General features: G+C 44.8%; 1 protein-coding gene across 1 annotated transcript in view; it reads left to right on the forward strand.

The window, feature by feature from the left end:
* Window positions 1-4,046: 4,046 nt before the first annotated feature.
* SLC6A2 (solute carrier family 6 member 2) overlaps window positions 4,047-14,815 on the forward strand; it is an 84,456-nt gene continuing 73,687 nt past the window's right edge. The window contains exon 1 of the mRNA XM_067471121.1: window positions 4,047-5,110. Within this exon, the coding sequence (XP_067327222.1) occupies window positions 4,807-5,110 (304 nt within the window). The 5' untranslated portion in view covers window positions 4,047-4,806. The remainder of the gene's footprint in view (window positions 5,111-14,815) is intronic.

Genomic DNA, 14,815 nt, shown 5'->3' on the forward strand with positions numbered 1-14,815 from the left:
GAAGGTTCAGGGAGGTGGGGAAAGTAGCGTGTTGGGTTCAGCTTGGGCAAATACACAAAGAATACGTATTGTCGAAGGCTTTCATGGCCAGAATCACTGGGTTGTTGTAGGTTTTTTCGGGCTATATGGCCATGTTCTAGAGGCATTCTCTCCTGACCTTTTGCCTGCACCTATGGCAAGCATCCTCAGAGGTAGTGAGGTCTGCTGGAACTAGGGAAAAGGGTTTATATATCTGTGGAATGACCAGGGTGGGGCAAAGGACTCTTGCCTGCTGGAGCTAGGTGTGAATGTTTCAGGAGGAAACCATGAAAATGAACAAAATCTGGCTACCAGTATTAAAAAAACTCTAAAATTAGAACAGCACAATAACAGAGAGGAAACAGACAAGGACATCTAATCACCTCTCAACAAAAGATTGCTCCAGGCACTTCCAGGCAATCAAGTGCTAATCAAGGTGGTCAGTTGAAATATTCACATCTAGCTCCAGCAGACAAGAATCATTTGTCCCACCCTGGTCATTCCACAGATATATAAATCCTCTTTCCTAGTTCCAACAGACTTCACTACCTCTGAGGATGCTTGCCATAGATGCAGGCGAAACGTCAGGAGAAATGCCTGTAGAACATGGCCATATAGCCCGAAAAAACCTACAACAACCCACACAAAGAATACTCTATTGTACACTTGAAGCAAAACTAATGTGATGAGGAGGGTGGCTTCCTGGATTTTAAGTGTAGCACTTAAAGGTTTTTAGGGTGATTGTGTTGATGTGAGTACTGTGCATCATTGAGTGAGTAAGTTTAAAGATGTTGAGGTGACACCTTCTGCTGTCAAGAATTCAATTACTGCATGTTGCTTAAGTCGCATTGACCGACCGTCTGTGGAGGGTTCTATAGTTTGCACTTTAACAACACAACTGTTCAATGCTAAGGCTTCCTGCCAAAATGAAACTGTAGAGGAGAGTCTACCGAATAAGCTAGTACCTGCCACATACCAGTACTGCCATCTGTTGAGGAATTACGAAGGTGGAGGCATTACTTTTCATTCAACTCTCATACATTGGATAGACAGCTCTAGTTTCTTTGATATGGTGGTTATCATAGTTTCTATGGGTAAGCAGATCATGACTGGTAGGTAGCATATGTTCTGTATCTCACAAAAAAAGCTGATAGAAAACTGGTGCAATTGTTTGAAACTGGCAGATTAAATATACCTAGAAAGATGGCTAACATTCAAGGCACCAAATGTGTATTGGACAGGGTTATCATTGAATCGGAGCCCCCAGTGGCGCAGTGGGTTAAACAGCTGTGCCGGCAGGACTGAAGACCGACAGGTCGCAGGTTCAAATCCGGGGAGAGGTGGATGAGCTCCCTCTGTCAGCTCCAGCTCCCCAAGCGGGGACATGAGAGAAGCCTCCCACAAGGATGATAAAAACATCAAATCATCCGGGCGTCCCCTGGGCAACGTCCTTGCAGACGGCCAATTCTCTCACACCAGAAGCGACTTGCAGTTTCTCAAATCGCTCCTGACATGACAAAAATCATTGAATCAGTAATCTCCCAGAAGGAGACGAATTGGGTCCACTTTCCAATATGTGTCTGCCTTTGCAAAAAAAAAAAGCAGGGTCAGAAAGAATTCTCAGCTAAAGAAGCAGCAGGAATCGGGACACTTGCCATTATAATGGTAGACTCATTATATCTGTGTGCTAACTGTTCATAGTCCAAAGGGCAGCACTCCACAGAAGATGGATGCTCATCAACATGGTCAAGTATGTTGCACAACATAAACTTGATTTGTACAATAAACTTGAGTAAGGAGATTCTTAAAAGGGTAAAGTGAAATACCCAATGAGGAATGAGCATGCTCAACGGCTACAGAATGCTGAGTATGTTTTGGGGTGAACCATGCAGTGGGATAGAATGGCTTAGTATGGTTATTAAGAACACAGCTGGGTAAGTTGGATTCCTAAGCAAAAAAAACAACAACACTCCAGATGCCAAAATTTGGTAGCTGGTCTCACTTGTAAACAGAATAATCTGATTTATATGGGAAGAAAAATGTAACTGAATGATCAAAAATAGTTTGGTCAAAGCAAATGTGCATACATGGTGCCCAAACTCTACCAAACTGAATTGGGAAAGAATCTGGGTTCCTGGGGTCCCCAAAGAGAAGTGCAAGGATGGCACTTGGAACTAGCTGCCTTATAGTTGTCTCCACTGCTTTCCAAGGAGGAAAAGGAAGACAAAAGGAAGAGGAAGGCTTCTTGTTGAGGAGTTGAGATGCGGGAAGGAAGAAGGATATGACAGAGCCTAGTCAGTGTTGAGAAGAAGAGAAGGAAGAAAGTCCTTGGGGCCAAGGTGGTGCTTGGAACTAGCTATCTTGTAGTTGTTTCCACTTCTTTCCAAGGAGGAGGAAGAAGAAAGGGAGAAGAAGGTTTCCTATTGAGGGGCTGAGACCAGGGGAAGGAGGAGGGATAGGACAGAGCCTAGTCTGTGGTGAGGGGAAAAATATCCCCATTGAGGGATTGTGATCAGGAAAAAGAGGAGGGCTAGGACAGAGTAAAGTCAGTGTTCAGAGGAACGGAAGAAAGTCCTTGGGGCTTGGAACTAGTAGCTGCCTTGTAGTTGTCTCTCCTTCTTTCCAAGGAGAAGGAGGAAGAAGAAAGGGAGAGGAAGGCTTCCTGTTGAGCTTGAGATCAGGAAAAAGGAGGGTTGGGGCCAAGCCTGGTCAGTAGTGAGAGAAAGAGTTGGGGTGCAGCAATGTGGTGCTTGGAACGAGAAGCTGCCTTGTAGAGGAAAGCTTCTTGTTGAGGAGTTGAGATGCAGGAAGGAAGAAGGATATGACAGAGCCTAGTCAGTGTTGAGAAGAAGAGAAGGAAGAAAGTCCTTGGGGCCAAGGTGGTGCTTGGAATTAGCTACCTTGTAGTTGTTTCCACTTCTTTCTAAGGAGGAGGAAGAAGAAGAAAGGGAGAGAAAGGTTTCCTATTGGGGTTGACATCAGGAAAAGGAGGATTGGGACAAAGCCTGGTCAGTGGTGAGAGGAGGAGACGAAGGAGCAAAGTTGGGGCTCCTTGGAAGCAAAGCGCTGCTTGGAGCAAGGCGCCTTGGAGTTGTCTCCAGTTCTCCACTTCTTTCCAAGGAGGAGGAAGAAGGAGAGAGGAAGGATTCCCATTGAGGGACTGTGAGCAGGAAAAGGAAAAGGAGGAGAGATAGGACAGAGCTTAGTCAGTGTTCAGAGGAAGAGGAACGGGAGAAAGTCCTTGGGGCCAAAGCTGTGCTTTGAACCAGTAGCTGCCTTGTAGTTGTCTTGCCTTCTTTCCAAGGAGGAGGAGGGGAAACTAGCTGCCTTGTAGTTGTCTCCACTTCTTTCTGAGGAGGAGGAGGAAGAAGAAAGATAGAGGAAGACTTCATTTTGGGGTTGAGATCAGGAAAAGGAGGAGGGTTGGGACAAAGCCTGGTCAATGGTGAGAGGAATAAGAAAGTGGTTGAGGCCAATGTGGTGCTTGGAACTAGTAGCTGCCTTGTAGTTGTTTCTCCTTTTATTCCAAGGAGGAGGACCTAGCCGCCTTGTAGTTGTCTCTCATTCTTTCCGAGGAGGAGGAGGAGGAAGAAGAAGAAGAAGAAGAAAGGAAGAGGAAGGATTCCTATTGGGGTTGAGATCAGGAAAAGGAGGAGGGATAGGAGAGAGCCTGATCAGTGGTGAAAGAGGAGCAAGAAAGTCAATGAGGCACTTGGAAAGAGTAGCTCCCTTGTAGTTGTCTCTCCTGTTTTCCAACGAGGAGGAGGAAGCAGAAAGGGAGTAGAAGCCTTCCTTTTGGGGTTGAGATCAGGAAAAGGAAGAGGGTTGGGACAAAGCCTGGGCAGTGGTGAGTGGAAGAGTAGGAAGAAAGTCCTTGGGGCCAATGTGGTCCATGGAACTAGTCGCTGCCTTGTAGTTGTCTCTCCTTTTATTCCAAGGAGGAGGACCTAGCCGCCTTGTAGTTGTCTCTCATTCTTATCTAGGAGGAGGAGGAGGAGGAGGAGGAAGAAGAAGAAAGGAAGAGGAAGGATTCCTGTTGGGGTTGAGATCAGGAAAAGGAGGAGGGATAGGAGAGAGCCTGATCAGTGGTGAAAGAGGAGGAAGAAAGTCAATGAGGCACTTGGAAAGAGTAGCTGCCTTGTAGTTGTCTCTCCTGCTTTCCAAGGAGGAGGAAGAAGAAAGGGAGAGGAAGCCTTCCTATTGGGGTTGAGATCAGGAAAAGGAGGAGGGTTGGGACAAAGCCTGCTCAGTGGTGAGAGGAAGATTAGGAAGAAAGTCCTTGGGGCCAATGTGGTGCTTGGAACCAGGAGCTGCCTTGTAGTTGTCTCTCGTTCTTTCCAAGGAGGAGGGGGAAGAAGAAAGGGAGAGGAAACCTTCCTATTGGGGTTGAGATCAGGAAAAGGAGGAGGGTTGGGACAAAGCCTGCTCAGTAGTGAGTGGAAGAGAATAAGGAGCAAAGTCGGGGCTGGTTGGAACCAAAGCGCCGCTTGGAGCAAGGCGCCTTGGAGTTGTCTCCAGTTCTCCACTTCTTTCCAAGGAGGAGGAAGAAGGAGAGAGGAAGGCTGGGACCGGGGCGGTGCCTGCCTGTGTGTGCTCTCCTCCTGGCCCCGTGGCTTCCTTGCCTTGCCCTCTTCCTCCTCCTCCTCCTCCTCTCTCCTTCTTCTTCTTCCTCTTCCTCGGTGCGCCTTTTTGCGCCTCGCTCTTGGAGAGCTTTTGGAGAGGCGCGTCCTGAGCCTTCCTCTCCTCTCTCGGGGTTGTCTCCTCTGCTGGCTTCTCTCCGAAGTGAGGATGATCCAGCCCCGCAGTCCTCAGCCGCCCGAGCAGGACAGCAGCCCGGCGCCTCCTCCTCTCAAGAAGGATGTGGAGCTGATCCTGGTCAAGGAGCAGAACGGCGTCCAATACACCAGCACCAGCCTCTTGGAGAGCGGCGGTGGAGGCGGTGGCGGTGGCCCTTTCCTCAGCGGAGAGACCACTTTGCCGGAGAGGGAGACCTGGGCCAAGAAGATCGACTTCCTCCTCTCCGTCATCGGCTTCTCGGTGGATCTGGCCAACGTCTGGAGGTTCCCTTACCTCTGCTACAAGAACGGAGGAGGTAAGGCCAGCGGTGGCGCTTGACTTGCCTTGGGGCACCTGAGAGAACAAAGTTAAGGGCATCACCACCTTGGGGAGACTTGGAGAAGGGATGCACTTATGAGCTGCCTTGGCTCTGTTGGGGACATCCATACCATTGGGCACCCTCATGGCTCAGTGCAGTGGTTCTCAACCTTCTTAATTTTTTTTGTTTGGTAGTCTTTACAACATGGGGAACTGTATTAAGACCCCTTCATACAGTTCCCCATGTTGTGGTGACCACCAACCAATTTTTTTTTGTTGCTACTTCATAACTGTAATTTTGCTACTAGGTTCTTGTGGGTTTTTTCAGGCTATAGGGCCATGTTCTAGAGCAGTGTTTCTCAACCTGGGGGTCGGGACCCCTCTGGGGGTCGCGAAGGAGTGTCAGAGGGGTCGCCAAAGACCATCAGAAAACATAGTATTTTCTGTTGGTCATGGGGGGTTTGGGTGGAAAGTTTGGTCCAATTCTATCATTGGTGTGGTTCAGAATGCTATTTCATTGTGGGTAAACTATAAATCCCAGCAACTACAACTCCCAAATGTCGAGGTCTATTTTCCTCAAACTCCACCAGTGTTCACATTTGGGCTTATTGAGTATCCATGCCAAGTTTGGTCCACACCCAGCATTGTTTGAGTCCACAGTACTCTCTGGTTTTAGGTGAACTACAACTCCCAAACTCAAGGTCAATGCCCACCAAACCCTTCCAGTATTTTCTGTTGGTCATGGGAGAACTGTGTACCAAGTTTGGTTCAATTCCATCATTGGTGGAGTTCAGAAGGCTCTTTGATTTTAGGTGAACTATAAATCCCAGCAACTCCAGCATTACCAAATGACAAAATCAATCACCCGCAACCCCACCAGTATTCAAATTTGGGCATATCGGGTATTTGTGCCAAATTTGGTCTAGTGACTGAAAATACATCCTGCATATCAGATATTTACATTACGATTCATAACTGTAGCAACATAACAGTTATGAAGTAGCAACAAAAATAATTTTATGGTTGGGGGTCACCACAACATGAGGACCTGTACTAAGGGGTCTTGGCATTAGGAAGGTTGAGAACCATTGTTCTAGGGGTGTTTCTCCTGACGTTTCGCCTGCATCTATGGCAAGCATCCTCAGAAGTAGTGAGGTCGCTGAGAATGCTTGCCATAGATGCAGGCAAAACGTCAGGAGAAATGCCTCTAGAAACATGGCCCTATAGCCCGAAAAAACGCAGAAGAACCTAGTGATTCCAGCCATGAAAGCCTTCGACAATACAATTTTGCTACTGTTATGAGCCATAATGTAACTATCTGATATGCAGAATGTATTTTCATTAACCAGACCAAATTTGGCACAAATACCCGTTAAGTCCAAATTTGAATACTCGTGGGGTTGATTCTGTCATTTAGGAGTTATAGTTGCTGGGATTTATTGTTAACCTGCAATCAAAGAGCATTCTGAACTTCACCAATGATGGAATTGAACCAAAACTTAACACAAATATTCAATATGCCCAAATGTGAACTCTGGTGGAGTTTGGCAAAAGTAGACCTTGGCTTTTGGGAGTTGTAGTTGGTGGGATTTATAGTTCACCTACAATCAAAGAGTATTCTGAACTCCGCCAACAATGGAATTGAACCAAACTTGGCACAAAAAGCTTCCAGGACCAACAGAAAATAGTGGAGGGTTTGGTGAGCATTAACCTTGAGTTTTGGAGTTGTAGTTCACCTATATCCAGAGAGCACTGTGGACTCAAACAATGATGGATTTGGACCAAACTTGGCTCAAATCCTCAATATGCCCAAATGTAAGCACTGGTGGAGTTTGGGAAAATAGACCTTGACATTTGGGAGTTTATGCCAAGTTTGGTCTAGAGCCATCATTGTTTGAGTCCACAGTACCTTCTGGATGTAGGTGAACTATAACTCCAAAATTCTAGGTCAATGCCCACCAAACCCTTTCACTATTTTGTAGGTCATGGGAGTTCTGTGTGCCAAATTTTATTCCATTCCATCCTTGGTTGGGTACAGATTGCTCTTTGATTGTAGGTGAACTATAAATCCCAGCAACTACAACTCCCAAATGTCAAGGTCTATTTTTCCCAAACTCCATCAGTGTTCACATTTGGGCATATTGGGCATATTAAATATTTATGCCAAGTTTGGTCCAGAGTCATCATTGTTTGAGTCCACAGTACTCTCTGGATCTAGGTGAACTATAACTCCAAAACTCTAGGTCAATGCTCACCAAACCCTTCCACTATTTTCTGTTGGTCATGGGAGTTTTGTGTGCCAATTCCATCATTGGTGGGGTTCAGAATGCTCTTTGATTGTAGGTGCACTATAAATCCCAGCAACTACTCAGTATGGCTATCTACTGAGCGTGTAGAATAACACAGAATTTGATACGTAAGAGTAGTTTGAAACTGAACAACCATAAGGCAGATGGCATACAGAAATACTTTTGTACTGAGAGGGTTTTTTTAGTTGCATTGTGCTTTTCAAATGTACACTGCCTTAGATCACAAGGTGGAATAGAATACAGAAGTAATTTTAAAAAAATCCTTATCCAATCTTCTCGCCTTTCCTCCCTCAAATAAACTTTGCCATTGTAAACAAGGGCATTTAAGAGCAGCAGTAACCTATAAGCAACCATTCAAAGACTGAGCTGTTTAAGTCTGGGTCTTGGAGTATGTTTGAAACCAATTCAAAGAATGACGTTGGTAGCCTAAAGCCAAGATGGATAGATAAGCATATGGACAACGGTGGAGGGAGTTATTATGATGTAGCGCGGTGTTTCTCAACTTGGGGGTCGGGAACCCTAGGGGGTCACATTTGGGTAGAGGGGTTGCCAAAGACTATCAGAAAATACAGTATTTTCCATTGGTCATGGGGAATCTGTGTGGGAAGTTTGGCCCAATTCTATTGTTGGTGAGGTTCAGAATGCTTGTTGATTATAGGTGAACTATAAATCCCAGTGACTGGAACTCCCAAATGTAATGGTCTATTTTTCCCCAAACTCCACCAGTGTTCACATTTGGGCATATTGAGGATTTGTGCCAAGTTTGGTCCAGATCCATCATTGCTTGCATCCACAGTGCTCTCTGGATGTAGGTGAACTACAACTCCAAAACTCAAGGTCAATGCCCACCAAACTCTTCCTGTATTTTTTGTTGATCATGGGAGTTCTGTATGCCAAGTTTTGTTCAATTCCATTGTTGGTGGAATTCAGAATGCTCTTTGATTGTAGGTGAACTGTAAATCTCATCAACTACAACTCCCAAATGTCAAGGTCTATTTACCCCAAACTCCACCAGTGTTCACATTTGGGCATATTGAGGATTTGTGCCAAGTTTGGTCCAGATCCATCATTGCTTGCATCCACAGTGCTCTCTGGGTGTAGGTGAACTACAACTCCAAAACTCAAGGTCAATGCCCACCAAACTCTTCCTGTATTTTTTGTTCATCACGGGAGTTCTGTGTGCCAAGTTTCGTTCAATTCCATTGTTGGTGGAATTCAGAATGCTCTTTGATTGTAGGTGAAGCATAAATCCCATCAACTACAACTCCCAAATGTCAAGGTCTATTGACCCCAAACTCCACCAGTGTTCACATTTGGGCATATTGAAGATACTGCAAATGTTTACTTTGCGTAATGGGTTGAGCCACCCCTGCATGGCGCAATGCTATGGAATAATGGGGAGGTACCAGCAGAGAAGGCTAAATACCTTGTGAAACTATAACTCCCAGCCTCCTATAGCATTGAGCCATGGCAGTTCAAGTGGCATCAGATTGCATTAATTCAACAGTCCGAGACTCGTCTTCACAACTTCTGGGATGGAAACAACACTGAGGTATCTCCTTATTGTGAGCGTCGATTGAGATTAGCATTGAGACTCCGTGGCATCATTCCAGTTACTAAACTAATACAATATACCTACTAATACAAATAAATGGCAAACGGAAGATGCGTAAAAGAGCACGGCCAAAAGTTAGCGCAACGAATATTGTATTACAGTTTTGAGAGTAATAACAACACATTGAAGAAGGGATGGCATCCTAACTAATAGCATGCTTACTCAGGCTGAATTCACTTATTTATTGGTATTTCCATTTGCTGGTACTCCTCAACCGTGATGGCTTTCCAAGAACATGAATCAATTCCACCTTTTGGTTTCCAAACTTACGACGCAGACAGAAGGAATGCATGAAAGAATCCTTCTGGAAAACCACAAAGAGCCAACAATTCCAAATTCCTTCTTCAGATGCCTGTTGGGAAGTTAGAAGGAGGATGGAAAAGCTATTATTTATTGCCTTCCTCCCTCGTTTCTCTCTCCCCCCGCCACCCAGAAATTGATATACTGCACCTTTACATGGAAGCTCCATTTGACCAACAAAGCAAGTATAGAATCAAAGAGTTGAAAGAGACCTCCTGGGCCATCCAGTCCAACCCCTTGCCATGAAGCAGGAATACTGCACTCAAATCACCCCCGACAGATGGCCATCCAGCCTCTGTTTAAAAGCTTCCAAAGAAGGAGCCTCCACCTCACTCCAGGGCAGAGAGTTCCACTGCTGAATGGCTCTCACCGTCAGGAAGTTCTTCCTCATGTTCACATGGAATCTCCTCTCTTGTAGTTTGAAGCCATTGTTCCGCTTCCTAGTCTCCAGGGAAGCAGAAAACAAGCTTGCTCCCTCCTCCCTGTGTCTTCCTCTCACATATTTATACATGGCTATCATATCTCCTCTCAGCCTTCTCTTCTTCAGGCTAAACGTGCCCAGCTCCTTAAGCCGCTCCTCATAGGGCTTGTTCTCCAGACCCTTGATCATTTTAGTCGCCCTCCTCTGGACACATTCCAGCTTGTCAATATCTCTCTTCAATTGTTGTGCCCAGAATTGGACACAATATTCCAGGTGTGGTCTAACCAAGGCAGAATAGAGGGGCAGCATTACATCCTTAGATCTAGACACTAGGCTCCTCTTGATGCAGGCCAAAATCCCATTGGCTTTTTTTGCCACCACATCACATTGTTGGCTCATGTTTAACTTGTTGTCCACAAGGACTCCAAGAACTTTTTCACACGTCCTGCTCTCGAGCCAGGCCACGTCCCCCATTCTGTATCTTTGCATTTTGTTTTTTCTGCCTAAGTGGAGTATCTTGCATTTGTCCCTGTTGAACTTTATTGCGTTAGTTTTGGCCAATCATCTCTCTAATCTGTCAAGATCATTTTGAATCCTGCTCCTGTCCTCTGGAGTATTGCCTCTCCCTCCCAATGTGGTGTCATCTGCAAACTTGATGATCATGCCTTGTAACCCTTCATCTAAGTCATTAATAAAGATGTTGAACAGGACCGGGCCCAGGACGGAACTCCGTGGCACTCCGCTCGTCACTTCTTTCCAAGTAGCTACGGATGGACTTGCTGCGTTTCTCAACCTTCCTGATGCCGCGACCCCTTAATACAGTTCCCCATGTTGTGCTGACCCCCAACCATAGCATTATTTTCGTTGCTACTTCATAATGGTCATATTGCTACTGTTCTGAATCGTAATGTAAACACCTGATCTGTGGGATGTATTTTCATTCACTGGACCAAATTTGGCACAAATACCCGATATGCCCAAATCTCTATACTGGAGGTATTGATTTTGTCATTTGCGATTTATAGTTTACTAAAATCAAAGCCCCCGGTGGCGCATTGGGTTAAAGCACTGAGCTGCTGAGCTTGTTGATCGAAAGGTCACAGGTTCGATTCCGGGGTGAGCTTCCGCTGTCAGCCCTATCTTCTGCCAACCTAGCATTTTGAAAACATGCAAATGTGAGTAGATCAATAGGTACCGCTCCAGCGGGAAGGTAACGGCGCTCCATGCAGTCATGCCGGCCACATGACCTTGGAGGTGTCTATGGACAACGCTGGCTCTTTGGCTTAGAAATGGAGATGAGCACCACACCCCAGAGTCAGACATGACAGGACTTAATGTCAGGGGACTACCTTTACCTTTACCTTAAAATCAAAGAGCATTCTGAACTCCACCAACGATGGGATTGAACCAAACTTGGCACACAGAACTCCCATGACTAAGAGAAAATTGTTTGGTGAGCATTGACCTTGACTTTTGAAGTTAAGGACAAAGGTTAAAACAAAGGTTAAAATAGAGCAGCTATTACATAATCCCAATCCAGTTCTAATCTGAATTCTAGTGGGGTTGGGAGGGGATGACTTTGTAATTTGGGAATTGTAGTGGAAGTCTGACTTGGCCACGGTAGTTCACACTCTAGTTACATCCCGTATAGACTACTGCAACACTCTCTACATGAGGTTGCCTTTGAAGACTGTCCGGATATAAAATCTCAGCCTGCGTATGTTTGTGTTAGCAAAACTCAAAAAGTAATTGGTCGATTGACTTGCCAATTCGGCACAATGTTGCATTCCAATACACGCATGTTTTTATAGTAAAATGAAATTTTGACACAAGGTTCCATTCGAATCCTCACGTGTATTTAGTGTAAGACTAGCAGCGTGGGAATAGACAAAGTGCATTCTGTGTTGCCCAAAGCAACCACTCACAGCCAAGTTGTCACCTCAACAGTATAAGAATAATAGAATCCTAGAGTTGGAAGAGACCTCATGGGACATCCTGTCCAACCCCGTTCTGCCAAGAAACAAGAATATAGCTTTCAAAGCACCCCCGAATCCAGGGAGCAGGGTGAGCTACCGCTATTAGCACAGCTCCTGCCAACCTAGCAGTTCAAAAACATGTAAATGAGAGTAGATCAATAGGTACTGCCCCGGCTGGAAGGTACCAGCGCTCCATGCAGTCATGCCGGCCCCCTGACCTTGGAGGTGTCTACAGACAATGTCGGCTCCATGGCTTAGAAATGGAGATGAATGCCACCCCACAGAGTTAGACACGACTGGACTTAATGTCAAGGGGAAACCCTTAGTGTTGCCTAGTAGAACTGGAATTTTCCCAATTCATTCAAATTTTTAAGAGAAAAAAATACAAACAAAGAAAACAAAAATGTGTATACATATGCAAACATAAATAACATTTCCTAATATTTACATAACTCACTTTATTTATTTATTTTATGTTATTATTTTAAAATATTTAAATAAATAATATTTACATTGCTCACTATACAATTTATCCCACCAACCTACATATAACAACCTACTCCAACTATTCATAAGTGGAATATACAAACATATATGAAGAAGGGTTGTTGTGAGTTTTCTGGGCTATATGGCCATGCAAACAGAAACAACATTTCCTAATATTTACATAACTCACTTTATTTATTTATTTATTTATTTATTTAATATTATTATTTAAAATTATTTAAATAAATTATATTTACATAGCTCACTATACAATTTATCCCGCCAACCTACATCTCTACTCCAACTATTCATAAGTGGAATATACAAACATATATGCAGAAGGGTTGTTGTGAGTTTTCTGGGCTATATGGCCATGTTCCAAAAGCATTCTCTCCTGACGTTTCGCCTGCATCTATGGCAGGCAATCTCAGAGGTTGTGAAGTTGCCTGACCAAGGTGCAGGCGAAACTTCAGGAGGGAATGCTTCTGGAACATGGCCATAAAGCCCCGAAAACTCATAACAACCCAGTGATTCCAGCCATGAAAGCTTTTGACAATTCACATATTGTCAAAGACAGAGCCCCCGGTGGCACAGTGGGTTAAACCCCTATGCCGGCAGGACTGAAGACCCACAGGTCAAAGGTTCGAATCCGGGGAGAGGCGGATGAGCTCCCTCTATCAGCTCCAGCTCCTCATGCGGGGACATGAGAGAAGCCTCCCACATCAAATCATCTGGGCATCCCCTGGGCAACGTCCTTGCAGACTGCCAATTCTCTCACACCAGAAGCGACTTGCAGTTTCTCAGGTCACTCCTGACACGACAAAAAAAATATTATTTATTTATTTATTTACTGTATTTCTATTCCACCCTTCTCACCCCAGAGTCAGAGCAGATCACAATGCACACAGACATGGCAAACATTCAATGAAATAGACACATAATATATATAGACAGAGACACAGAGGCTATTTAACTTTTCCAAGCTTCATGAGGGTAAGCTTTTTTGAATTCCGACCACCGGGGGAGCTGTCGCTTCACCATCCACTTGTGACACCGATGAAATACTTCCTCATTCTTTTTGCATGCTGCTGGAGAGTTTTTTATGGTGTTGTAAATTCATTAAATTAGCCTCCCCGCATAAGCGGTACCTAAATTTCCTACTTGACAGATACAACTGTCTTTCGGGCTGCAAAGGTTGACAGCAAGCTAGGCAAATGGCCGGAAGCTCACTCCAACCCGGGCTGGCTTCAAACTCATGACCTCTCGGTCAGTAGTGATTTTAATGCAGCTGACTTCCAACCAGCTGCGCCACAACCCAATCCTATGCAGAAATTTCCTTTCTTCCTTTTTGTTGGTGTCTCTATAGTTCAACACCTTTTATTGTACCTTATCCAACACACTCATGTGCCACTGAAGAAAGGTTGTTTATATATGTAAATGATGGGGTTTTTTTAATCTCAGGGTTCAATTCAGTTTAAAATGTGATGGTGAGCAGGCATCGCCTGAACTTTTATAACTTTGTGGGGCGGAGAGGGGGACAGATGAAAGAGAAGAATACGGGCCCTTTTGGAGCACCGTGACACATGAGGCTGAATCCTGAGTATGTTTACTTGGAAAAATAAAGGTGCCTTGTGTTCATCACATTTTGCCTTACTCACTTTGTATGGCATGAAAGACTGGCCTCAGGCAGCAGATGATGGGCATCGTGAAAGGATAGTGGATGGTTTGTTCCTCAAAATGTATTGCGGCTTTCCTTTTAAAGAGAAAGCACAGATATCTTCTGCCCTGTGATCCAAAATAGCTTTGTTGGCTTTAGGTGCTGAAGATGATCCTTAAAGAAATCCCAGGCAGACTTGACTGTTGCTGTGGTTGGTGATTTTATACCACTGTTTCTCTACCTTCCTGATTCCGCGACTCCTTAATACAGTCCCTACAGTTGTGGTTTTTGTTATGTTTTGTTTTTTCATGTCAGAAGTGACTTGAGAAACTGCAAGTCACTTCTGGTGTGAGAGAATTGGCCGTCTGCAAGGATGTTGCCCAGATGTTTCGATGTTTTACCATCCTTGTGGGAGGCTTCTCTCTTGTCCCCACATGGAGAGCTGGAGCTGACAGAGGGAGCTCACCCGCACTCTCCCTGGATTTGAACCTACAACCTGTTTTGAACCTTCAGTCCTGCTGGCACAAGGGTTTAACCCATCACACCATCGGGGGCTCCCTCATGTTGTGGTGACCCCCAACCATAAAATAATTTTTGTTGCTACTTCGTAATAGTAATTAACTACTTTTATGAATCCTAAGGTAAATATCTGATATGCAGGATGTATTTTCATTCACTGGACCAAACACCTGATACGCCGAAATTTGAATACTGTATGGGGTTTGGGGTGGGGGATTAGTTTTGTCATTTGGGAGTTGTAGTTGCTGGGATTTATAGTTCACCTATGATCAAGAGCATTCTGAACTCCACCAATGATGGAATTGACCCAAACTTGGCACAAAGTACTCCCATGTCCAACAGAAAAGGAAGGGTTTGGTGGGTATTGACCTTGATTTTTGGAGTTGTAGTTCACCTACATCCAGAGAGCACTGTGGACTC

The sequence above is a fragment of the Anolis sagrei genome, chromosome 8, assembly GCF_037176765.1.
Source record: "Anolis sagrei isolate rAnoSag1 chromosome 8, rAnoSag1.mat, whole genome shotgun sequence".
Classification (NCBI taxonomy): domain Eukaryota; kingdom Metazoa; phylum Chordata; class Lepidosauria; order Squamata; family Dactyloidae; genus Anolis; species Anolis sagrei.